The sequence below is a fragment of the Arvicola amphibius genome, chromosome 15, assembly GCF_903992535.2.
Source record: "Arvicola amphibius chromosome 15, mArvAmp1.2, whole genome shotgun sequence".
Classification (NCBI taxonomy): domain Eukaryota; kingdom Metazoa; phylum Chordata; class Mammalia; order Rodentia; family Cricetidae; genus Arvicola; species Arvicola amphibius.
The window spans coordinates 48677030-48702389 of NC_052061.1; the positions used below are offsets into that span (position 1 = coordinate 48677030).

The 25360-nt window shown below is 52.3% G+C and overlaps 1 protein-coding gene across 2 annotated transcripts in view; it reads left to right on the top strand.

The window, feature by feature from the left end:
• The window catches only part of Acsf3 (acyl-CoA synthetase family member 3), a 46431-nt gene extending 21347 nt beyond the window's left edge, over positions 1-25084 (top strand). Inside the window, exons 7-10 of one of the 2 annotated variants that reach the window (XM_038313093.1) lie at positions 6238-6364; positions 16123-16257; positions 16578-16689; positions 22317-25084. In XM_038313093.1, the coding sequence (XP_038169021.1) occupies positions 6238-6364; positions 16123-16257; positions 16578-16689; positions 22317-22449 (507 nt within the window). In that variant the 3' untranslated portion in view covers positions 22450-25084. Of the gene's footprint in view, positions 1-6237; positions 6365-16122; positions 16258-16577; positions 16690-20680; positions 21185-22316 lie in introns of those variants that run through there. The other variant, XM_038313094.1, reaches the window with a different exon arrangement.
• Positions 25085-25360: the final 276 nt, after the last annotated feature.

The following is a 25360-nucleotide window of genomic DNA, read 5'->3' on the forward strand; positions in this document are numbered from 1 at the left end:
GATGTGACATGCGTGCCCGTGGTTCCTGCAGCGCTGGTCACGGCAGCCAATGCAGAGCAGCAGCCTTGGTGCATAGCTCAATAAAGAATGTGCCATGTATGCCCAGTGGGGTACTGAGGACCCCCCCAGCCTTTTAAAGGGGGCACACCGCGCATATCTGTATGTAGCATCGTGAATTCCAAGTCAGACTGGGCTGCATGATGAAACCGGATCTCAAGAAAGGGGAAGTGCAGCCATTTGGGGAAACAAGGGCGGTACTGGAGGGCAACACCCGTGGCCTCGCCTGTGGGATAACAGAAGCAGATCTAGGTGGGGAGAAGAGCACGGGTGGAAGATACAGGAGGGGGAATTCCAGAGCTGGATACTCACCTGAGGCTGTCGTCATCCATGAGGCTAGAGCAGGAAGAGGGTATCCCGTATGGGTCCCTGCCTCCTTGTCATGTGCCCGGCCCCTGGGATTCCAGCATCTTCCAGTGTGACTCTGCCATGGATGGGCCACCACAGTCCGGGGTGTACAAGTGTGTAGGTGTCGGGTCAGGCTGTGCAGCATTTGCAGGTGGCAGGGCACAGTCTGGGAATCTAATGACTTTCCCGTGAATGAAGTATTTGTTTCTCGTGGTGGCTGCTAGGCATGTCCCACTGTGACAGCATAGCGGGGGTGTACACTGAAACTAGACAGTAGCCCATGTCCCCACGAGCACAGTTAGGATTGGTGTGCATCTGACTATGGCCATGGACATGGGGAGCCTGCGTGAGGTGTCTGAGGAGAGGATTGGGCTGGGTGTCAAGCAGGATTGAGACAAGCGTCTTGGGGACCTAGTGTCCTAAGGACCCTGACTCTGCTCTGTGATTTCGGGTGCTGATGCAGTGGTGAAAGCTGGCATGACACCACACACACATCTTCAGGAGCCCAGAGCATCCATGTCTCAGAATCGAAGGTACCGTGGCAGATGAGCCACAGCCGTGGTGGGGGCACAGACAGTTTCTCAGGGTTAAGCTGGTATGCTTCTAGTACGTTCCTCTTGCTTGGGTACGTGTCTCTCGTTTCATATTGTATGGAAGCTGAAATTAAGATTCCAGGTGATGTCCTGATTGAAGGTTCCCGTCCCTGCTGCCTTCCCACCACATGAGCCAGGCACTGATCTGCTGTGTGGGGCAGGAGGTCTTGGATGGCATTGTATACCTGGCTTTGGAAGGAACGTGTCCAAACAGTCGAACAGAAAGCACATAGTGGTATTAAACAGGTGATATTTACTATCAAGATTGGCTAAACCATGGTGCCTGGGAGAGCCCCGCTAAGACATTAGAACTTGGCAGGGTCCCTAGGGAAGTATCCAGGATGGCTCCTGGTACCACAGACACAGCAGGTGGCTGTAATCGATGTCCTTATTGGGATGTATGGATTTGTAGATAGAGGGAGGACACCTGTGTGGACAGAGGCCTGAAATGACCGTGCTATGGGTTAATACATTAATAGAGTGCAGCAGCTGCACCAGAGCCCTACTGTGGTGTGAGGTTCCTTCCAGCACCGGTCCAGGCAGCCCAGCCCAGCTCTCCACTCAAGTTGTGTTTCCTCCCAGACATCGGGTGTCAAAAAACTGACCAGCACAGGTTGTTTCCAGGCTTGGGTTGTGATGAATAGTTTTGTTTTTTTTTTTTTTTCAGTCTTTCCTTTTTTATTTGCCAAAATAAAAATGAGGTCTATTCATGTGTTTTATCAGCCACCATACTTTTTTTTTTTAAGATTTTTACAAATGGTGTCATTTTTTTTTCCTCATGGTTTATTTTTTTATTTAAAAATTTCCATCTCCTTCCCTCCTCCTCCCCCCTCCCTTCCCTCCTCCTCCCCCTTCCCTCCCCTCCTTCTCCCCCTTCCCTCCCCTCCCCTCCACCCATACCTCCCCTCCCTCCCTCTCAAGGCCAAGGAGCCATCAGGGTTCCCCACTCTATGCTAAGACCAAGGTCCTCCCAACTCCCCCCAGGTCCAGGAAGGTGATCGACCAAGCTGAGAAGGCTCCCACAGAGCCCGTCCATGAAGAACAATCAGAACCCAGAGCCATTGTCCTTTGCTTCTCAGTCAGCCCCCGCTGTTGGCCACATTCAGAGAGACGGGTTTGGTCGCATGATCCATCAGTCCCATTCCAACTGGAGTTGGTGATCTCCCATTAGTTCTGTCCCACCGTCTCCATGAGTGAACGCACCCCTCTCGTTCCTGACTTTCTCCCTCATGTTCTCGCTCCTTCTGCTCCTCATCAGGACCTTGGGAGCTCAGTCCAGTGCTCCAATGTGGGGGTCAGTCACCTTCCCCATCTGTCGCCAGCTGGAGGTTCCCTCACGGTCCTGACTTTCTTTCTCATATTCTCTCTCCTTCTGCTCCTCATCAGGACCTTGGGAGCTCAGTCCGGTGCTCCAATGTGGGGCTCTGTCATTTTCTTCATCTATCGTCAGGTGGAGGTTCTATGGTGATATGCAAGAAATTCATCAGTATGGCTATAGGAACTGGCCTTTTCAGGCTCCCTCTCCTCAGCTGCCCAAGGAACTAACTGGGGGCGTCTCCCTGGAAACCTGGGAACCCCTCTAGGGTCAAGTCTCTTGACAACCCTCAGGTAGCTCCTTAAATTAAGATATATGCTTCCCTGCTCCCATATCCACCCTTCCTATATCCCAAGCACCCCATTCCTCCGAGCTCCCCCCTGTTCTCCCCTTCACACTTTTCTCTCCCCATCTTCCCTTAGCCCAGTCTTGCCCGAATAGTTTTGATGGATGTTAATTTCAAGGTTTTCTTCTGCAGCTAAGAATCTCTTTCTCCAGGGTAAGTGCCTGGGAGTGGGGTGTTCACTTGTTTTAGCACGCCGGGGAGCTACCCACACCGCTCCTGCAGAGGCCCGTGCTCCTTCACATTCCCGCCCGCACATGAGATGTCATCTGTCCTGCAGGTCCTCCCAGCCCTTGATATTGTCTGGAATTTGCCCCTGACCGTTATCCTCGATGCTGGCAGCTGCTAGTGCTTGTGTAGTGGTGTGTGGTTTCGGCACTTGCTTAGCTGATTTCCAAAGTGGCTGTTGAAGTTTGCACTCCCACCAGCAATCAAGGAGTGTTCCCTTTTCTCCACATCCTCTCCAGCATAAACTGTCACCAGTGTTTTTGATCATGGCCATTCTGACAGGTGTAAGATTTGGATCTCAGAGTTGTTTTGACTTACATTTCTCTGATAGCTAAGAATATTGAATATTTCCTTAAGTGTCTTTCAGCCATTTAAGATTCATCTGTTGAGAGTTCTCTGTTTAGGTCTGTACCCATTTTGGGGGGAATTATTTGTTCTTTTGATGTCGTTTGTTGAGTTCTTTGTATATTTTGGGTATCATTCCCCTGTCCAGTGCGGGGTTGGTGAAGATCTTTTTCTATTTTATAGGCTGCCGTTTAGTGTTGTTGATGGTGTCCTTTGCTTTACAGAAGCTTCTCAGTTTCAGGAGGTTCCATTTACGAAGAGAAAGTGGGAAGTACACTTGAACACATTGGCACAGGAGACCACTTGCTAATTATAACCCAGTAACACAAACACTGAGAACAACAATTAATAAACAGGATATTTTTTGAGACAGTGTTTCTCTGTGTAGTCTTGACTCTCTTAGAACTCACTCTGTAGACCAGGCTGGCCTTGGACTCAGAGATCCACCCGACTCTGCCTCCCTAGCGCTGGAATTAAAGGCGTGCGCCACCACTGCCTATCTCAGAACAGGATATTTGCAGTATTCCTTTAAGAGTTCTGTCTGGAGATCTCCTGAGTAAATTGGGAGCATGGGGACCATGGGAGAGGGTTGAAGGGGAGGGAAGAGGCAGGAAGAGGAGGAGCAGAAAAAAAATAGAGAGCTCAATAAAAATCAATAAAAAGAAAAAGGAAAGGAAATACAAATAAAAAATAAGAAAAATAAGGAGTTCTGTCTGGGACACGTGATTTGCCAATTCTCCCACTCTGTGGTTTGTCTTTGAATTCTCCTGTGTTGTGTGGATCCAAGATTTAAATTTTGATCAAGGCTACTGTACTTCTTTCTTTCATGGCTTGAGCTTGCAGGTGTCATGCCTGTGAACTAAGGGTCTTCCTTAGGTTTTCTGCTGAAAGCCTGACTCAGTGTTAAGTCTGTGTTGTATCTGAGGTGACTTCTTGCCCAGTATATGAATGGAGATGACTATCCAGCCGGTCAACTGTAATCTTTGGAAAAGACCATTTACCTCATAAGCTTGCCTTTGCGAATGTGTGCCCTGTGTACCCTGTGTGCCCTGTGCCAGCCAGGCTGTCTTCATTCCTCTGGGATGGCAGTAAGTCTAGCAGCTTAACTCGTTGTTTTTGAAGTTACTTTAGCTACAGATGTCAATCTTTAAATGTAAATTTTGCAGTGCTGGGGATTCAGTCCAGGGCCTGCATCTACTCAGCAAGTGCTCCACCACTGAGCTCCCTCCCTACAGTCCTGCACATAGCAATGTTTTCTTTGTGTGTAGGAGGTGCACACATGCCACGGCATGCTTGTGGAGCTCAGAAGAAAATCTCAAGTATTGGTCCTTATCTTCTGTCTTGTTCTCTACTGTTTACACCAAAACAGCTGGCCCTGGAGCCTGCAGGGATCTTCCTGTCTGCACCTCTTATCTTGCTGCATGTTTGGATTACAGACACAATTGACCACATGTGACTTTTGCATAGGTTCTGGAGATCCAGACTCCAATTCTCACATTCCCATGGCAAAGGCTTCCCCGCTGAGCCATCTTCCCAGCCCCTCAGTCTTAGAACTAGCTTGTCTATAACTATAGAAAGTCATTCTGGGTTCTTAATTGGCATCATATTACACCTGTGAATGAATGCGGTGGGCATTCGCAATTCTAAGTCCCAGTCCTTGAACATGGCAATCTTTCCACTTCCATAGAGCTGACCTACCTCTGTGTGTGCCGTGTTCAGCAGGCAGGCGCTGTACATGATCTGTTAGACATAGTGAAATGGTTCTTAGCTTTCCTCTTCTTTTTCTTTATCTTCTTTTTCAAATAACACAGGGCTGCAAGTGCTGGTCTCTGGTTGTTCATCACGAGTCTGTAGAGACAAAGCTAGTGTAGATGGGCATGCTCACACCCTTTAATAATCTGGCTGAATCCACCTACTAGTTCACGGAGATTGTTTGATTTGATTTTGTAGCGTGTTGGGATTTTCATATACACTAACGTGTCTTTTGCAAATAACCCTTTTATTTCTTTTCAAATTTTTTAAATTTATTTTTTTGGCCTACTTCTATAATTAGGATTTCCATTATTGTGTCTCACAGAAACGAGAAAAGTAGGCATCCATGTGTGTTTGTGTGTGTGTGTGTGTGTGTGTGTGTGTGTGTTTGTTGGTATGTGTGTGTGTCCGAGTGCACACGTATATAACACAGCACACATGTAGAGGTCGTAGGATGCCTTGTGAGAGTTGGTTCTCTCCTATAACGTGGTTCTAGGGATCAACCTCAAGCCGTCAGGTTAGGCAGCAGGCTCTTTCACCCACCAGTTTGCAGCCAGTCTGGACACGTCATGAGTTGTAGGCCAGCCTGTGCTACAGAACAAGACCTGTCTCAGGATATAGAAGAGTGGACAGATTGTCCTCTGATACCAATGAGAAGTATAGATTACTGGACATATTAGGCAGCAACATCGTTTACCCCCGGCCTCAAGCATTACATACAGGTGTGACTGTATGTGCTGATCTCACCTGGTGCATTACATACAGGTGTGACTGTATGTGCTGATCTCACCTGGCCAGTTTACACAGCATGACCACAACAGGCCCCGTGGCAGTGCCAGAGTGGCCACATGTTCTGCTTGCCATCTAGGAATCCCTTGGTTGGTTACTCTGGAGTGAAGCTGTTGCTGCCCACAGGCTGTGCTGAGGTGCTGTTTGGGTGGAGCTGACAGATGTTTCACAGCTTCTGAGAAGCACACAGAAATGGGGTTCAGGAACAGTTTTTAAGAGTGGGCAAACACTTACCTCCACCTCAGGCCCCGGCCAAGGACAGAGGAGGAGCCCTAGGCTTTTGTGTGATTGAGGTTCACCCACTGACGGCTGTGGTTTTCAAAGATTTCCAACTGTCTAATTTCAAAAAACATTTGGTCTGTGGTGTAGGTGGAAGCCACTTGCCTGGATCAGTAGTGGGGTAGAGGAGCAGCAGAGACCCCAGTGCTGTTCTGCTCTGACCTGCTTGTCTCTCCTACTTTCTGCAGGTGACACCAGGGTTTGAGGAAAAGGAAGGAGAACTGCTAGTTAGGGGACCCTCTGTGTTCCGAGAATACTGGGATAAGCCGGATGAAACGGAAAAGGCTTTCACTCCGGATGGCTGGTTCAGAACAGGTAGGACCGAGCTCTGAAATGCTTGAGGAAGGTCTGGTCCATGCCGGTGTCTTTAGCCTGTGTATTCTTGGTTCTCCACTGAAGGCTGTTTTGATACCTTCTTGGTGCCCCAGCCTCTCACTGGCTACTAGAAAGAGGGTCTGGGGACCCACTGTGCCCTTATAAAGAGTCTGGAGCCCCTGTCCTCAAGACATAGCTCCTACACTATCCCTCTGCCAGCTCGCCCCATTGCTACAGCCCTGTTGATGACACATGACTCTGGTCCTATTGCCCCTAAGGTCAGGACCTCTACCCTGTCTTGGGAGCACCACCACTCCTGTGCACCCACACAGCCACAGTCTTGCGCTGAGAATCTCTCCTCCCAACCTTGAGGTCAGAAGCAGTTTCGCTTACCTTGATTTTTGGTTTGGTTCGGTTATTAATTTGCATATTCCAGTTTGGTCTATTCTGTGTGGCCTGTGGGGCTCATGGTACAGTGGACCCCAGCAGCCTGGGAGACACACAGCATATACTGTAGCTTCCCCACCAGTGTGTCAGTTCTCCTGAGACCCTGCTTCATCTTGTGGGAATCCCATGTCCTGAAGGCGGCACACCTGTGCTGGGGATGGCGGCTGTACAGCTGTGTCCGTCTGCTGGCAAGATGCTTGTAACCTGGAAGTCACGTGGGTTACTGACCTCAGGATATCAGGGTTCTGGTAGTTTTTCTTTTTTTCTTTTTTCTACACAGGGTTTCTCTGTGTAGCCTTGGCTACCCTGGAAATTTGCTCTGTAGACCAGACTGGCCTCAGACTCACAGAGATCCACCTGCCTCTGCCTCCCGAGGGCTGGGATTAAAGGCGTGCACCACCACCGCCCAGCCAGGTTTTCTTTTTGGCCCTTCTGTATTTCTAACATGTTTCTGCGTGTGCTAACTTCTCTAGCTCTCAAGGTAATGTTTCCCAGAAGGAAAGGCCTGCTTCCTGGCCTTTGTAACAGAGGTGTTTTCACCCATGCTCTTTTGGGAAGCAAAGCCTTGTGACAGGCCTTGCGCCCTGAGTGGGTACTAGCTTATCTGAGAGGGAGGTCTGTGACCCTCAGTCTAGTGTCCCTGGAAGCATGTGTTATCCCAGCTACCTTGGGCCAGTATACCCTAGGTAGGTGGTGGCATCAATCCAGCACCGTCAGGGAGGGCCCAAGGTCCACATGTGAGACCCACAAGCCGTCCACCACTATTCCAGGGGGTCACCAGCTCAGGGTTTGGGGACCTGGCGTGATTATATCAGTAGAACAGTGATGGACAGTGGTACACATGTAACGTACAGCTCCCCAGTGTTCCCTCTGTAAACATCCTGGTTAATGCCAGCTATCTGGAGGAAACAAACCTCCCGCAATTGTCCCTCCACTGCAGTGCCTAGGAAACCCTGCTTTTGAGTGAACCCTGCTTTTACAGGCCCCTCCAGCAGCCTTCTGAACAATCCCTGTGGGAATCCCGACTTCTTTTGTGATCACCTTCCTCTGTTTAAGTTTGGATAAAAAGCTGTGTTCTTCCCTTTAAAAACTCAGGGTGCAAGCCCTATAGGTTTTCCTGATGTCGGGACTCAGGGAGCCCTGGGGTGCAGCAGGAGCCACGTGGGCAGTGAGCACTCCGGGTGGGCCTTTCTGCTGAAAAGGAATAGCATGCATTAATTATTGTAAAGAGATGTCTTCAGGAGAAAACGATTTTGAAATTCAGTTTAATTTCATTGTAACGTGCTGCAAACAGGAAGGGAGTGTGTGTGTTTAATTGGCTCTCGGGGGTAAGGCCGGGAGCTGGCAAGCCTTTGTCACAGGCCATTAGCGATACAGACTGCATAATGAGAGCGCGCAATCAGCTCGCAGCTGCCGCTCCTACGGGGAGAGCATGATATTAAGTAGAAATCAGGATAAATTAAACTTAACCCTTTCCCTAGCTGTCCCTCCTGCCACTCAGATGGTGGTGTAAGCTGAAGAAAACCGTGCTGGGCTCTTGGGGAGGGCCTCATCCACAGCCTCTCCCAGGTCATCCCTAATGCTCCCGCCTTCCCCACCTACTTTCTACAGTTGTTCTTGCCCCCAGAGAATGCGCAGAGGAACTCACAAGGTTGGTGGCTATTCAGGAAGGACAGAATTAGAAAGTCCGTGACTTCCAACAAAACTCTTTGGAATGCATGGCTTACCTACTGCCCTGTGATTCTGGAGCTGGGGGTCCAGAGAGCCTGGAGTCTGGAGTTAGACTGTTTGTGGTGGGGACAGGAGGAAGCTCTTCTGGGGTTGGTTGAGGGCCACCAAGGCTAAAGAGCAAGGTCAGATTCCTACAGCAGAGTGGTTAGAATCTTACAAGCTATGAATCAATGCCATTAGTATGCACAGGTAACATGTATGGTTACTAGCAAACCAACAAAGGAGGGCCCCAGCTGTGGATGGCCTTAGAGAACAGTCCCTGATTTGAGGAAAGTCACCCAGAACTTCTAGGCCATGGGGAGAAAGAGAGATAAATGTATTTGCTCTTCCGAAAGGGCCTTCAGTGTACAGATGTCGGGGCCCTGGTGTGTCTGTGTGTGTGGCTGGCCTTGGGGGGGCTCTTGCCCTTCCATGTTGATCTACGCTAGACCATCATGTGCTTTCGGAGCTCCGGGCTGCATAGTGTCTCGAACGCATGGCTTTAGATGGTTTCCTCTTCAGTTGTGACCTGTTGACCTTTACCTGGGCCGCCACAGGAGTGGTGGTGCTGTGAGCCAGGGTCTGTGAGTCCCCCGTGCGGTGGGCAGAGGCTGGCTGTTTATCTGCAGGAATGGAATCAGTCGAGACCTGGGCTCGGAGCCAACCTTTCCTTCATGCACCATAGTAATTGTACATGGTGGGCAGTCTGTGCTGGTGTGCCCATCTGGAGAGCTAACAAAGCCCCAGAGGCGCTGGGTGTCTTGGGGTTAGAGTCCTCCAGACAGTCTGTGCTGCCCCAACATGGATTTCCATGGGGACTTGGGACATGCAGAAGCCAGAGTTTAGCCTGGAAAAGGCCACCCCCTGATGATGACACTGTCTGTTACCTGCCGCATACCCTATGTTGGCCAGGATAGCCAGGCAAGGAAGTGACCACCCCCATCTGCACTGCCATCTGGGCAGAAGGCCCCAGTTCCTCCTCTGCTCGCAGCGTGTGTCCAGTTCTCTATGAGGTTCTGTGTGTGTTTGGTTAAGGTTAGTACCAGGTGCTGCTGTGAAGTCTCCGTAGCTCTGCTGAGTGGCTCCTATCAATGTAGAGAGCTTCAAGTTTTTAGATCAATTGTTGATTGATCAAGCCCTAGTAGTCTTCCCATAGACTCTGAAACTGCTCAGTGCCATTGCAATCAATGGAGCTTTGTGGGGCTTCATTTCTGACTGTTGAGCTTCCTGCTCTTGCCTCGCCTCGTGTGACTGTCACCTGGAAGGATTAGGAAATACCAGTACTCCTGACTGGAGGAAACAGGAAAAAGGAGGCCACCCGGCACCGGGTGCTTTGCTCCCAGTGGCAAGTCCCTGGCCTCGCGTGCTGTGTATGCGCCAGACAGGCCAGGGGCCACACGAAGGTGGCCTCATCAACCAGGTACCAGAATGGTATGAGTGCTGACGGAATCTATCCCTGGTTTGTTCCTACTCAGTGAGCTGTGAATCTAGACAGGAGTCTGCAAGCTTTTTAAAATCTGAGTCATGTGCCTATCTGTGGCTGACACTGTCCCCGCCCGGGCAGCCCAGCCACAGCCCCAGAGACTCACTCCAGGACAGTGTTAGTGTGGAAACCTTCCCGTCCCTCCCCCAAGTCTCGCTGGTGGATTCTGGGATGCTGACCCATTTCCAGGAGATGAACTGGTATTGCCATTTGGTAACTGATACTCTGCCATCCCCTGCTGGACCCTGCTCCCAAAGATGGTGCCCACAGTCTGTTTAGTCCACAGGCCGTCTTTGCCCTGGTGAGCTCGGGCTGGTGGATGCTGCCTGATTGTGCTGGAAAGCTCAGGATCCGTAGGTCTCAGGTACCTACAGTTTCTTTTTGAAACCCTGCTCTTTTGCCCAGGGCATCCAGAGGCCAGTGATAAGTATACACTTGTTCTTTCTTTGCCACGTGGATCTCCTGCCAGCCTCTCCAGTTCTTGATCTTCTGCCTGTCCGCTTCCTGGCATTCAACTTCTTAAATATAATTTCTTCTGCTTTCTCCCTATTTTAGGATTTATACCTTTAAAAATCAAACAAATAAACTATTGTTTATTGTCTGAGGGTTTCCTCACTGTGTCTGGTCTGCTACTGTCCCAGACAGCTTTTGCTGAGGTTTAGGATCCTGGGAAGTTATTCTCTCCATTTTGTTTTTATTTCCTGCTCATTCTAGTAGCTCCCTAGGTTCTGCCCCCAGGCTCAGGTCTCAGAGGCTTTCTGCTTTGGTGCCAGTGACAGCTGGCTCCCCTCCGCCAAGGTCATGATGCCTCCCCTTCCCTGCCCTAGCTACCTCTTCTGTCAGACAAGAGAGGCCCAGGTGGGATTGCGGCTGCTGGGAGCCAGAACTGTAGCAGATGTGACAGAGCAGCCACAGGACAGGTAGACCTGGGTCCCCAAAGCTTTGCAAACCAGGAGCCCGAGTGGAGGATGCCACTCTGCAGCTGCCTGTGGCTGCCTGGCATCATGCCAGACTAGCAGCCCTCAGTCCTCGGCAGAGTAGATGCCGTTCTGTTGTTTGTAGAGTCCCTGGCCAGGAGAGTGAGCCAACCACAGGGCTGCTCCCCTGGCCAGGACAGTGAGCCGACCACAGGGCTGCTCCCCTGAGCAGGAGAGTGAGCTGACCACAGGGCTGCTTCCCTAGCCAGGAGAGTGAGCCTGCCACAGGGCTGCTCCCCTGAGCAGCACAGTGAGCTGACCACAGGACTGCTCTCCTAGCCAAGACAGTGAGCCGACCACAGGACTGCTCTCCTAGCCAAGACAGTGAGCTGACCACAGGGCACGCTCTCCTAGCCAGGACAGTGAGCTGACCACAGGGCATGCTCTCCTAGCCAGGCCCCACAGGGAAGGCCCTGCCTCCTACTCCATCCTTGTATCCCGAAACCAAAATCTGAGTATCCCAGATTTATTTTCAATTACAGTTTAAAGCAGAGACATGAACTAGCACTGGGTATGAAAGCAGTGCATAAATCCATGTAATAAGATTTTATTGATTGCATGCTGTTTCTGTCGGAACAAAATCCCTCAACGCACACGTCAGGTCAGACTGAGGAGGCCGTTGGCAGGAGGCTAAATCCAGATCATGCACTCTGACAAACATGTTGTTATAGAAAGTAAAAGTTACTTAACTTGTTTGATGTGCATTTCAAAATGAAGACTGTCTTTAGCTCCCAGCCCAGCAGCCTGGCGTCTCGGGTGCTTGGAACCTCTTCCTTGCCTGCTTGCCCCGGCCTCCATGTCTCTAATTAATATTATTTGATTTGGCCCTTGGTAATGGGTTGTGCTGAACAGGCCAGGATAAGCTGGAGGGGCCAAAATGGCCCCTCACTGAGAATCCAAAGTCAGACATTAGGTGAATTTCTAAAGGATTAGCTCAAGATAGTCAAATAGCAGGAGGCTGTTTGAGCCTGTGACATCCAGGGGATTTCCTATGAATGGACTAAGCAGAGAGAGGGCAAGGGGAGGGGGGGGTTGGAGGGCAGAGACACACTCGTGCCAGGAGGAAGGAACATAGCACTCCTGAACATAGCAGTTTGAGGATGACTATGCTGGAGATGCCAGCTGGCAGTCTCCTGATAGGACCTCAGGACCCTGAGTACCTGAACTTTCTTCTGAGACAACAGGAAGCCTTGTGCCAAAGGGTAAGAAGGGCAGGGTAAGGACTCTGCTATAGAACTGGAATGACCAGGGTGAGCCAGGCTCACCGTCTCCTGATGTCCTGGTATAGACAGCTGGGCACTGAGGAAGCCTGACAGAGTTAGGTTGCAGTTGTGGAAGATGGTTCTTAGCCCCCATGCCAGTCTGCTTAGCCTCCCTCTGCCATGCTAACCCTAAGTCCAGCCTTCTTCTGATGGTCGCATCCCCTCCCTCCCAGAAATCTGGTGGCCTGAAAAGGGCATGGCCACCTAAAACTCTGCCTTGTGGGTATTGTAAGCAGCACCGTGCTCTTTCCCCTGCTCCCACCCGTGAAAGGAATCCAAGGTAGTAGGAACCTTCCTTTGGACCCTGGAGATAGCCTAGGACCCCACACAGTGAGACCCCAGTGTGCTTCTAGAGTAGGTCTTGTATGGAGTCACTGATGCTCAGCCATATGTGGAGTAAAGAGCCAGCACCGTGCCCTGGAGCGAAAGCAGCTCAGCCTGTGTGCAGGCTGGCAGTGGGAATCACCAGGTACTACACTGTCTCCACGGGGAGCACCATCATCAGCATCGCCTCCCAGACACTCCTGTGCACTCCAAGAGCTCCAAAACGTAGTTTTTGTGAGGACAGGAATACCTAGTGTCCCCTCTGTGGCTGGAAGGTGCCTGTGCCGGCATTACTGGGAGGATGGAGTTAAGAATCCAGCCTCTGGTTACAGCTTACCTTCAAACCTTGGCTCGGCTGTCCTTTCTAAGCTTGTGATCTGCCCACAGAAGCCACTCTGTGAGGTTGGAGGCCACACCCGGGGTTTCCCTCTGCCCGACGCCACGCTGCTCATCATTTCCTACAGCCTACAAGACCTCGATGTACAGCCTATAGGCTCTGCTGGTCCAAGGACAGCACGTGGCCTGAAGAGATTGGTGTACACAAGACTCAGGCAATGGCAAGAGCAAAACCATGTCTGCCACTGTACCACACTGTAAGGCATGGTCCCCGCTCTGGCTGGTGAGAGACCGTGGCTCCTTGCCCTGCATCAGACTCTGCAGTGAACATGACTGTTCGGAGAATGGAATCCAGTCATCCAAGCAGAAGTGGAGGCCTGGGCTGGTGGCATCCTGTGTGTTGGTTCCTGACCAGAGTTCCGCAGAAGCCTGGTCTTTTTCATCTGTTACCTGGGTGTAGGCAGCAGCTAGAGATTGGGGCTGTCCCCACGGCCAAGGCTGATCAAGGCCAAGCACACCCCGGTGACTCAGACTCCTTAGTCAGCACTGTCAGAGCTGTGAGAGCACACTGGAGTGGACGTCCTCTGAACTGTAGGGAGTGACGGGCTGTAAGCAGCATGGCGTCGGGCAGAGGGAACCCCGGGCGTGGCCTCCATAGTTACACTACAGAGTGGTTCTGTACACAGAGCGTGAGGTGACGTAAGTTTAGAAAGGATAGCCAAGTCAAGGAAGTTTGAAGTCATAACCAGAGGCTCAATTCTTAACTCCATCTTCCCAGTAATGCTGCTAACATGGGGTACCTTTCAGCCAGAGGGGACACGGAGGTAGACAGACACCTGCACCCGTCGTCCTGAATTGTCCCTAAGCCATGGACTATACCAGTCCTTTATGCCCGTGGTAGCTACGGTTACCATGCTTAGGAGGTGGCTTTGCAGATCTGGTGTCCTCGGAGGCACCCAGCATTCCCATGACAGGTGTTTGCTGTGAAGCAGCCAGGCGCTCTGTACAGCCTCCCATAGGCAGGGAGCTTCTTCCCGTTGCTGCTGGTCTCGTAGTTCCTCCTCACTCCAGTCATTTGCATAGAACGCTAGTCAAACGTTCTCCCTTCTCTGGTCCACACCATCTCCATGAGGAGCAATCGCCCTGACTTCCCCAAATATGTGGTCCTGTATATCACAAGCAAGAACCAGTCAAGCACTGGTACTGGGTCCCCCTAGAGATCAGACTGTGCCCAGCGGTGCCCAGATCTCTTCTCAAGAGCCTTTCCTCTGCAGCTTGGGAGCACAGCTCAAAGCAGGAACTCGTGTGTGCAGATTTTTTTTTCAAGGCAGGGTTTCTCTGTGGAGCCCTTGCTGTCCTGGAACTTACTCTGTAGACCAGGTGGCCTTGAACTCACAGAGATCTGCCTGTCTGCCTCCTGAGGTGCGGGATTAAAGGAGCCACCACTGCCTGACATATACAGAATTCTTTATCCCAAGGTTTCTCACCAGATCAACCTGCAGCAACATGGTGCACTAGGAGAGTCATACTTCGGGACTGCCCAGAGCTTTGCAAGTGCGCAGCATGACACTTTGGGTTTTCAAGACAGGGTTTCTCTGTAGCTTTGGAGCCTGTCATGGAACTAGCTCTCCTAGACCAGGCTGGCCTCCAACTCACAGAAATCCACCTGCCTCTGCGTCCCGAGTACTGGGATTAAAGGCGTGCGCCACCACTGCCCGGCACATGGCACCCCTTGTAGGACCACAAAAAGAGGCCATGGTCAAGGCAGGGAGGTGGCTCTGCTGTGCTGCATCTTTGACTGAGTGGAGGCCTGTGGGGAGCAGCCTCAGAAGCTTCCTCAGAGGGACCCTCAATGCCAGGTTGCCTCCTCGCTGTGGAGATTGAGCAACCTGACGCCTGCAGGGGAGGGGAGCCAGTGGAAGACTGAGCTTTCCAGTCTGAGGGGGCACAGCTGGATCCAGAGTGACAGCAGGAATGGAATCACAGAGGGTCCCTTAGGACTCAGGACAGCCATGTATGCCCCATAGCCCCACCTGGGTCCTTGTCCAAGGGGCTAGCCTAGTCTAGGCTGTGGCTGTCCCCCCAGCTCTTCTGCCACCTGCTACATAGAGAACTGCCACACTGGAGAGAGAACTGCCCAGTGCCAGTCCTTGCTCCAGAGGCCAGCCTTCCCTCTCCACCATAAATAAGCCCTGGGCTCGTGCAGGCCACCCATCCATCTTGTTTAATAGACTGGAGTGCGCCCTGCACTGCAAGTCCCAGGGAGTGAGGGGGTGATGGATGGTGCCTTCTCATGACGGACTGCGTGATGTATAATGAAATATTTATGATTTATTCCAGCTAATAACCCACAGGGAGTGCAGGGAGCGTGTGAACAGACACTGCTGTCAGCGCTGCTGCTGACATCTGCATGCCTGCACACAGTCATAATCATGCAAATGTGCGTGCATGGACATGCACACGCACTAATGTGCAGACACACACACCTCCCCCACGCCATTGTGCAGGAGGGAACCTCAGCTGGGAATACAGCCGTGCTCTGGTGCCTGCTCCTGGCTCTGCCAGTGTTCCCGCGGGGCGTACCAAGCTCCCTGGGCCCCAGGCTCCCCTGTGAAAAGAGTAGGTGGGGCAGTTATTTTGCTTAGGGAGAAAAATCACTGTAGCTGTTTAGGAATGGCGGGGATCAAGGGCAGAAGAGCAGGAGGGTCTTTATCCTCCATGTTGGAGGAGAAACTGAAAATGGCCATCCTTTCACCCAGGACCCACCCATGCTAGGATGACAGAGAGTGGACAGGAGGGTGCCCTGCACACGTCTGTGTGAAGCTGTGCTTGGATTGTGTCAGGGTCAAGGCTTCCGCTTCCCTGCTGTAGATTATCCAGAGTCAGAGGCAGCAAACCGCTTGCTGCTTTCTTTTGAAAACGCTGCACACTGGCTTATGAGTTCGGGGTATTTACAGACCCCATGGATTCTGGTGGGATCCGCTCCTCACTGCTGGCTTGTGAGGCGGGGTGCCAGTGTCATAGGGATTGAGAATGGAGAGGGACACATGCCATTAGAACCAGTCCCCACAGGAAGTGGGGCTGGACACTGGAAATAGTGGGACTCACACATGTGCGTGTGGTCCCCTAGGACTCTTGTGGGTGATGGTCAGGAGCACCAAGGTCTCCTGGACCAGGTACTCCCAGACTGTCCAGAACTAACAGAACCCTCTTTCCTAGGGGACACCGCCGTGTTCAAAAACGATAGGTACTGGATCCGAGGGCGTACATCAGTGGACATCATCAAGACTGGAGGCTACAAAGTCAGCGCCCTGGAGATTGAGCGGCACCTGCTGGCCCACCCCAGCATCACCGGTGAGGGAATGGTGGCCTCGGGTTTCGTAGAGTACTGCCCTCAAGACCCAGTGCCCCCTTTTCTCCTCTCCCCCAGCTGCTAGTGGGGACTCTGTGAAATGTGATCGCGCTCCCTCCCTGGCCTTCAGCACATGGATTCCTAATGGCAATCCCAGACTGCTGCCTGCTGCAGCAGAGTGCTCTGCAGACTGAGCCCCTAGAGATGCTGCCCCACTCCCGTGAGGGTCTTGCTCCAGGCGCATCCCACACACATTCCTGAGTGCTGTTGAGTGGTCATCAGGGCCTTCCCAGGTGTCCTCAACCTGTTCTACTGTCTTCAGATGTGGCTGTGATTGGAGTTCCGGATATGACGTGGGGCCAGCGGGTCACAGCTGTGGTGGCCCTTCAAGAAGGACACTCGCTGTCCCACAAGGATCTCAAGGAGTGGGCCAGGTAGGGCTAAAGGGACTGTCCTGGGTTCTAGGGTATCTAAGAATCTTGGAATCATGAGGATGGGAGGGGCCTGTCTAGGAACTGGAAAGCAGGGGTGGACCATTCTGGAATTTCAAAATGGGGAAGAAGAAGCTCAAAAGGTCAGCAAAGTGGCCATTGAATAGCTCTGTGTCTTTCCTGCAGACCTGGGACCAGGAAAGGCTTCCGCATGCAAACAGGGTTGGGAGTCAGTAGTAGTCTGAGACAGATGTGTTTCTCAGCTTGTGAACCCCAAAGCATAGTGAGGCTGAGGACCCCAGAAAAGTGCCTGGCTAATCCGGTGCTGAACTGAGCAGCAGCCAAACTTGCCCAGCCTGTCGCAGAATGGCCTGGGCCCAGCAGCCTTTTCTGATCCTGCCCTGAGGGTGGCTTGGTGCCTCATCCTTTCTGTGGGGCCTTCAAAGCCTGGTGTGCCTCTAACTCTCAGTGCCTGTGGACGGTGCCTGCAGCTCCCTCCGCAGACCCAGGGCAGGGGCTCTGTCCATCCCTGTCACCTGTACTTGCTTGTCTTGTTTTTTATTTTGAAGCAGCGTTTCAGATGTAACAGCCCTGGCTGTCCTAGAACTTGCTCTGTAGACCAGGCTGGCCTCGAACTCAGAGCTCCACTTGTCTCTGCCTCGCAGGAGAGCTGGGATTAAAGGCTTGTGCCGCTGCCAACATACTGGCTTTTCCCCGCCACCTCCCATTCTTTGTGTTATACTCCAGTTTTCCTCATCTCAGCCCCTGGTGGTTTCTGATGTCATCCCAGGATCCATAGGACAGGAGGGGACTCACTGGGCCTTCACAGCAGAGCGGGCCTCTTTAAGCTTCCACTATGGCCCATGAGGAAACCTCTGGGTTCCTTCTCTTAAATCTGAGAAGTTCTCTCCTCTCTGCTGTGTCTCCTGCCCCACCCCCCTGCCTTCTTCTCAGCGTAAGACTATTTTTGGCTGTCCAACAAGACTTCACAAACAGCAGGAGTCCTTGTTTCATCAGGGGCCGCACAGCTGGGCAATTACCGATTCCCCTGGATTTGCAAAATCACAGTTGGAGCTCTGTAGCTTAGCGGAGGCAACAGTCTGCTTGGCCGGTTGCTGCTTTGATTAAACAATTACTTTCTTGAGAAGAAAAACACCCAGCATCCTCTACTGGGAGCCACAGTAGTTGCGGGGTCCTACATTGGCCCATGGCACCAGTCTGTGGCTCCTGTGCTCTGAGTGCTTCTCCTCAAGACCTTCAGTAAGGCTCAAGTCAGGCTCCTGGCTTGGGTACTCAGGCGCATGGTGAGCATGAGAAGACTCTAAAGGGGGCTGGGGTTTGGAGCATTCTAGGAGTTGGCATAGAACAGGACACTGCAAGGAAGACTGCCAGACGTGAGCAGAGCCAGGAAAATGCTTGCCCCTCAGATTTTGTCCCCATAGTGGGTAGCCACACCACAAGTTGTTTCTTGGGGGATCCTGAAGAGAGATCCCCACTTGTAACCCCCAGACCTACCCACTCCCCAAAGAACAGTGTCCACGCTTCCAGGTGCCTCCTGCAAGGGAAGGCTGGCCTGCCACTGACAGAGGCCTCGAGGCCCAGCCTCACATGATGTCATATCCATGCCTGGTGGAGGAGTGCTGCTTGCTGCTGGTGACCTGGAGCCTTGTTCGCCATGCTGTCTCAGGCCACAATGCTGGGCTGTCCAGTTGCCACTAAAGAGAGGCAGGTAGGAGGAGAGACGAGAGTGCTCACCCTGAGGCTCCAGAAAGAGACAGTGTCTGGAGAGAAAACTAACAAAGAAAGCACCACATTTTCTCCACATCGATTGAAAGGGAAAGCTGGGCACAGTGGCACACACCTGTGATTTAAATACTCAGGTGGCAGACACGGAAGTATCAGGAGAAGAGTTCAACCCAGTCTTGGCTACATAGCAAGTTCAAAGCCGGCCTGAGCTAAGAGATGAGAGAGAGATTCAGGAGGAAGCAGAGAGAACCCAGGTGTCACTTGTTATCCACAGAGGTGCAACCTCACAGCAGCCCATTGCCCTCCAGGAGGTGCCACACAGCCTTGAGAGTGTCCTTGTAACTGTTAGTGCCGCTGATGTGGGTACCAGAGCTGACCCAGAAGCCAGAGGCTGAGGAGCTCTGTGTCTGTGAAGCTCAATTCCCAGCCAAAAACTTCACCATAAGGCAAATGCCAGGCCCAGAAGGCTGTGGCAGCAGAAGATACCACGCACCTCGAGGGATACTCCAAGAAGTGCACACAGTCCTTTCCAATGGGGAGGGACACTCCCAGCTGACTTCATGGGACCCACGACCCTGTACCAAAACCAGACAAGAAACCCAGACCAGTTTCCTGTCAGACAGACACATAATGCTTAACCAAATGCTGGAAATTAGGTCCCATTCACAAAAGAGCCAACGCATCATGATCGTGTGGCATTTATACCAGAAATGAGGTTAAACATTCAGAAATCCATCCGAGTGGCGTGCCCTGTTTACAGAGTAAAAGCCGTGCAGTTGTTCCCGTAGACACAGAGAGCACATGTCTAGATCCCAGTGCCACTTGCGGGAATTCTTAGAAGGACCAGAGAAGAGACCTTCCTCAGTCGGGGAAAGATGTGTGCTCTGAGAGTGGGCATCTCTCCTGTGCTCAGGAGAGCAAGTACCCCCTGCTGCCTCTTTCCACTCCCACCAGACACAGAGTTCATCTGATGCTAACGTGTCTGTTAATTGTGATGGGGCCAGACAGTAGTGCCGTGCCTCGCTGTCTGGTACTGGGTGCCCGCTGGCCACATCAGCACACTATGGAGGTTTGTACACGGTCCCCATATCACACTGCACAGTGAACCTCCATGTAAAAGCTGCCCAGTTTCTACACAGAAATACACAGGCTAGGCAAACTTAATACACAGAGATACACAGGCTAGGCAAACTTAATACACAGAAATACACAGGCTAGGCAAACTTAACGAGACTAAAGAAGAAAGATGGGGACACCAGGAAGCAGAACAGGACCAGAGCTGCACAGAGGGAGATGGCCCTGGGAGGCCTGGAATCCCTTGTGGGGTCTCTACAAGGAGCCTCTGGGGTAAAAATCAGAGACTAAAACCAGCCCAACTAGAATTGGGGTACACAGTCCTACGGTGGGAGGAGAAGCAAGACCCAAGTGCCACAGGGCGCCTAGCTCTGCTGGCGTGTCTGAGCGGTTACTTCAGATGACCAGGAAAGCGTCATCAGCATCTGCAGGTTTGTAGCATAAGTGCTAGTGGGGTTTCAGGTAGGAGCGCAGTGACCTAGAAGCCCACGCGTGTCCAAAGTGCGAAGATTGCATTTGAAGTTAGAAATCCTGAATGTGTCCCGGCCCTGGGTAAAGTCTAGACCAGCTGCCTCTGGTCTGGAACTTGGGGCAGGCTAGGGTCCTACTCCAGGCCTTACACACGATCTCTGCGTGGGTTGTCCCTGTACCAGAACAGGAGAACACCTGCCGGGGTCACCTGTGGTTGGAGTACATCCCTAACTCCGTGCCAGCTGAGACTCTGGTCAGGACTGCAGCTTTCTCCTACCAAAAGGATTGTCCCCCATCTGATTAAATTCTGGTGGTGGCCAGAAGGCTACTTCTCTGTACTTGACTGTGCTTGTCACCTACAGGGGCCACTCTGCTGTGCCAGAGTCACTTTGGGAGGGAACAGCGTCAGGCAAGCCTGTGGTCAGTTCCCTCCAGGCTGAATGAGCAGAGCAGGGAGCCCGCTGCCGCCTCCTTCCCTGGCTCTCTCCTCTCACTGTGTCTACAATCAGTCTGCTGCCTTTGACCTGACTTCACAGGCCTTGGAGCCAGAAGGCAGAGTAGGGTCTTCCCTCCAAAGGGCAAGGTGGTCATACTGTACCACCCAACAGAGTCTGGGTGAGCCCACAATGGCTGCTGGGTGTATCCAGTGCCCACAATTCCCCCGGGGTTGGGCAGTCATCTCAGGCTGTACTTGTCTCTACAGAGGTGTCCTGGCACCTTATGCTGTGCCCTCCGAGCTCCTGCTGGTGGAGGAGCTCCCACGGAACCAGATGGGCAAGGTGAATAAGAAGGAGCTACTCAGGCAGTTCTACCCCTCATGACCAGAAGAGCCAGGGGCCAAGGCCAGAGGACAGCAGACATCCCCCGACAATCATGTGCTGTGGGCCTCGCAGTGGGCCCAGAGACCCTTAGACGGAAACAGCCCCCCCTCCCCTGCAATCAAGTTGACCAGAATCAAAAACACTGGGGTGAAATCACCCAGGCTGATTGTCTAAGCTCATGTGGCCCTGATCACTGGTTGTGTCCTCAGATGTCCCCGAGATCACTCATGTATGTCAGCCTCGCAAGCACAGTAAGGTCATGACTGTCCAGTGTGTGGCCGTCTTCGCAGTGCCCAAGACTGCTGACTCCTAAGGGCAGGTCCCAGAGAGGCAGAGGTGACGCTGGGAAAAGAGATGAAATAAAGACAGACAACATTGTCCTGTGCTTCCTGGCTGTGACGAACAAGTTACATGTCTGCACGCACCACCTCCAGCCGTCAGCTTCCAGTCGCCATAGGATGCCAGACATTGGCACTGGGCAGAGCCTGCAGCCCCCAGACCTGGAATCTGCTGCTGGGACTCTCACCCTGGAACTGTGGTCTGTGTGGTCGAACAGCCCCCCCAAGGCTGTCCCCAGATGGCCCTGAAGCTTCCCTGCCTTGACCCTGCCTCAGCCCAATTTAGGGTCTTTCTGGTTCTCTATGCTCTGTCCCCTTTGTTGCCTGCTTCTCAGACCTTCCTGCTCTGCTGTGTCCACATCTGAAAGCTTCCCTGACCTCCATCCCCCAGGCCCCCAGGCACCGCGGGTGTCCTGCCAGCTTGGCCATGTGCATGTGGAGAAACAGTGTTCTCTCGCTCTCTCTTCTTCCCTCCCCTCTCCTATTCTCCTCTCCCCTATCCTCCTATCTCTCTCCTTCTGGGGCCACTTCTGATGGCTGTGTCAGTGATAGCCATGTGCCCATACATAGTTCTCCGCAATCTGCAGACATCAAATGAGGGCCAGTGGCAAGCAGGGGTAACAGAGCCTCTGACATTGCCACCGGCAACACTCAAGCCCAGTAGCACTCCTCTTTAGACTGGAGTATACTTCACTGAATGGAAGGTGCTCTGTCCCCAGAAACCAGGATGCATAAGGACCTGTTGGAAGTCTGGGCCTCCCAGAGGGCAGTCCATGTTGGTGGCTGTGCTCCTGGGGTTGGTAGCAGGATTCCCAGAGAATCCCGGTGCAGCCTGCGGGAGCCACCCTGGGCTGCCTCGTCTGCAGCTCACTCTGTATTAGGCCATCTTGCTCAGGAAACACCACAGCTCCTACTGGGCCCAAGACTTTGGGGTCAAAGGCCAAGGCAAAAGCCTCAGGAATGGTGGGAGGTGAGGCTGATCATGGCCTAAGCAAGGCTGACCTGTGTGTTAGGCACCAGGGAGGAAGTGAAGAGGGCCGCTGTGAAAGGCTCCTCATGTCGCCATGCTTAGGCACTGCCACAGGTAGCTGCTGGAGCTTAGGTTGTCATCCTCCCAGCTGCCCTTAAGTTTGCCTCCCAGTCCCTGGCTTCCCTAACTGCCTTTGCTATCACCCTGCAGAAGCCAACTTCACCTGGAACCTACTTTCCAGAGCAGGAGTGTTACAGGCCAGCGCAGACCTCAGTCCCTGAGTTTCCAGAAAGCACTTTCACAAGGTCACAGGAGGAAGCACCCCCTGCTGAGCGGAGCCTGAGCAGACAGCAGGAAGCCCAAGGGCACTGGACCCTGTCATCCCTTCCCCACTTCCTTGCTGGTAGTGCAGATGTCTGGAGCCCGGATGATGAGCTTGTAGTGATGAGCTGTGGGCAGGCTTCCCGCCGCCCGGCTCCCGGCCACCGGCTAGCTTATGCCCCGAAATAATTACACGGAAACTGTATTCTTTGATACACTGCCTGACCTATTAGTTTCAGCCTCTTACTCACAGCATAGGGAAAGATGCCATGGAACCATCATTTAGACCTAAAGCTGGAGGCTGCACCATCTTAGATCTGCAGAATGAAGAGGAACAGCAGAGCCATAGAAGATCTGTGCCTTCGTGCATGTATCTCACACATGTATGTATGCGCGCATGTGCACACATACACCAGTCTCTTGCCATTCTCTGTACGGTGCCTTCAGATTGGCTGTTTTCTAGACATTCCATCTCTGGCCAGAGCTGGAAGCACCTGTTGTCATGCTCGGCACAATCCTACGGGTACAGTTCTGGTGGCTCATGGCCCTGGGAGAACCTTCCCGCACCAGAGAAGACTCACTTCCCCAGTATCTAGGACCCAGGCCCTTGATGCTGGCCCCTGTCGTTTCCCTGCTGTGGCCATGAGTGGGGATTCCAAGCCACCTCCACCTGCCCTAGTAGAGCTGAGTGCCCTTGCTGACGTCCACCATGTGGTCAATTTAGCTCAGCAAATAGATCGATATCAAATTATCCCACTTCACCTTCATAACTCTTAAGCGAGCCAGAGTGGAGGGGAGACGGGGTCACTAGAAATAAATAGCCATGGAGGCCCTTTGTGATCTATCACCCGAAGACAGCAGCAGCATTCCGCGCCAGCTGCTGACACGGTCGTTAATAAAGCCCAGGAAAGCACTGTCAGCTCCAGTGAAGGATAGCCACAGGTCAGCCCGGGACCGGCCTCATACTGGCAGGGTACAAGACGCACCGTTTGTGACCAGAGCCCTTCTCAGATGGGCAGTGAGTGCCGCCCAGGCAGACACGCTGGATGCCATCTGTGGGTGCTTCTACACACTGGGAGGAGCACCCCAACCTCCGCTGCGAACGAAACATCTGAAAGCTGTAGTGACTGTCACAGCCAGAGAGAAGACTAAGGTGCCGACTGCACAGCCCTTGGTCTTCGCCTTCGTGTATCCTGCCACCTCCCTGGAGCGCCCCCCCCCCCACCTTCCCTGCCTGTCTATGTTTGTGTGTGAGCAGAGGTCACAAGTGAACCCCTGTGGGTCTGGCGTGTGCGTTTTTGTTACATATGGGCGCTTGTCCTTGTAAAAGTGAGCATGTACCCTGTCACGTGACCATGTGTGTGTTCAGGCTTCTAACAGGAGTCTTCCAGAGGACTGTGGGTGTCAGAACAGGCTCAGCTGGGTCAGGCACATCTGCATGTCCTGTCTTTGGTGGCCCTTCCCCCACTCGCTGGATCCTTTCCGAAGCACAAGGAAGTCACTGACTTGGAGGGTGTAGCCCCCTAGTGACAGGCTGATCACGGTGTAAGGATGATAAACTATTAAGCCATCAGTGTCCCTCATCCCCATCTGTCAGGACTCGTCCCCACCCCCACCACCAGTAAAAAGCAGCAACAGCCAGCAGCCCCATGCCCATGCCTCAACCGTGTTTCCACAGCACCTGCTTTGATAGGAAAGAGCTACTTGTTAGAAATGGACAGAGCTCCACCAGGCTGGCTGGTTTGTGTACACATGCCAACAGACACACATGTACATTGAACATACATAAAGCACATGTCCATGGTTTCAGAAATGTCTCCCTGAATGTCAGCTGCTTCAGAAGCTCCAGCAGCCAGTGTCAGTCAGCGAGAGCAGGTCTGGAGGAAGGGGTGTGGGGCTCTGCATTCCTGACAGGCCGTGGTGTCCACAGGACGTCACCAGTTCTGCACTGACCCTGCATGTAGTTACCTGCTCCCGTCCCAGAAGGGCAAGCCCAACCAAAGCAGACGAAAGTCACTGTTTAAAGGGCATTTTAAACACTATAGAAGGACAGGAAAGAGTGGCTGGCCCTGCATGCCTACACACACACACACACACACACACACCAGTTTATTGAGTGAGGGGTTCATGCTATGGTCGTCTCCAAGAAGTGAAACCCATAAGACTGGAAAGATGACTCCGTGGTTGAGAGCACTGACTGTTTTCCAGAGGACTCAGGTTTAATTCCCAGCACCAATATCACAGCTCACAGCTGTTTGTAATTCCTGACAGTCTAGGGGATACAGTGCCCTCTTCTGGCTCCTTTGGGCACCAGGCATGCACACATGTTGTGCGCAGGCATATGTGCAGGACAAAGGCTCATTAAAAACATCAAATAAACGTGAAACCCAGAGCACTGGTGACTTGGAGGCCCAGGTGGGTCTGTGGGTAGAGCAGTCTTGAAGTCAGCTGTCCCTCTGCCTGGGAAATGATGACTCCTGCTTTGAGTGCTCACAGAACTGGATCCCACCAGCGCTTGACTGTTCTCGATGAGCCCAGTACACCAGGGAAGGAGTTCATTTATACATGATTGATACATGATTAATAAAAACTTAGAGAAATTGGCGTTCAACCTGAAGGTCCGAAAAAGCAAAGCAGCCAGCCACTAGCTCTTACCTCGACCTCAATCTGAAATGGCGATCCTGCCTCCAGTAATTTTGGAATGAGACTGTGTCTGAGAGCTGTTTCCTCCCATTTTATAATTCTCTCTAGGGAAGCCAGGACTACACAAACCCTGTCCCCCACCCAGAAAGAAAAAAAAAGAAAAAATATACTTAAAAAATACCTATTTAATACACGAAGAGTACATTGGAGAGACCATGGAAATGGCTCAACGGGTAAAGGCGCTTCCATCAAGCCAGAGAGGACCTGAGTTCAACCCCAGAGTCTTCATG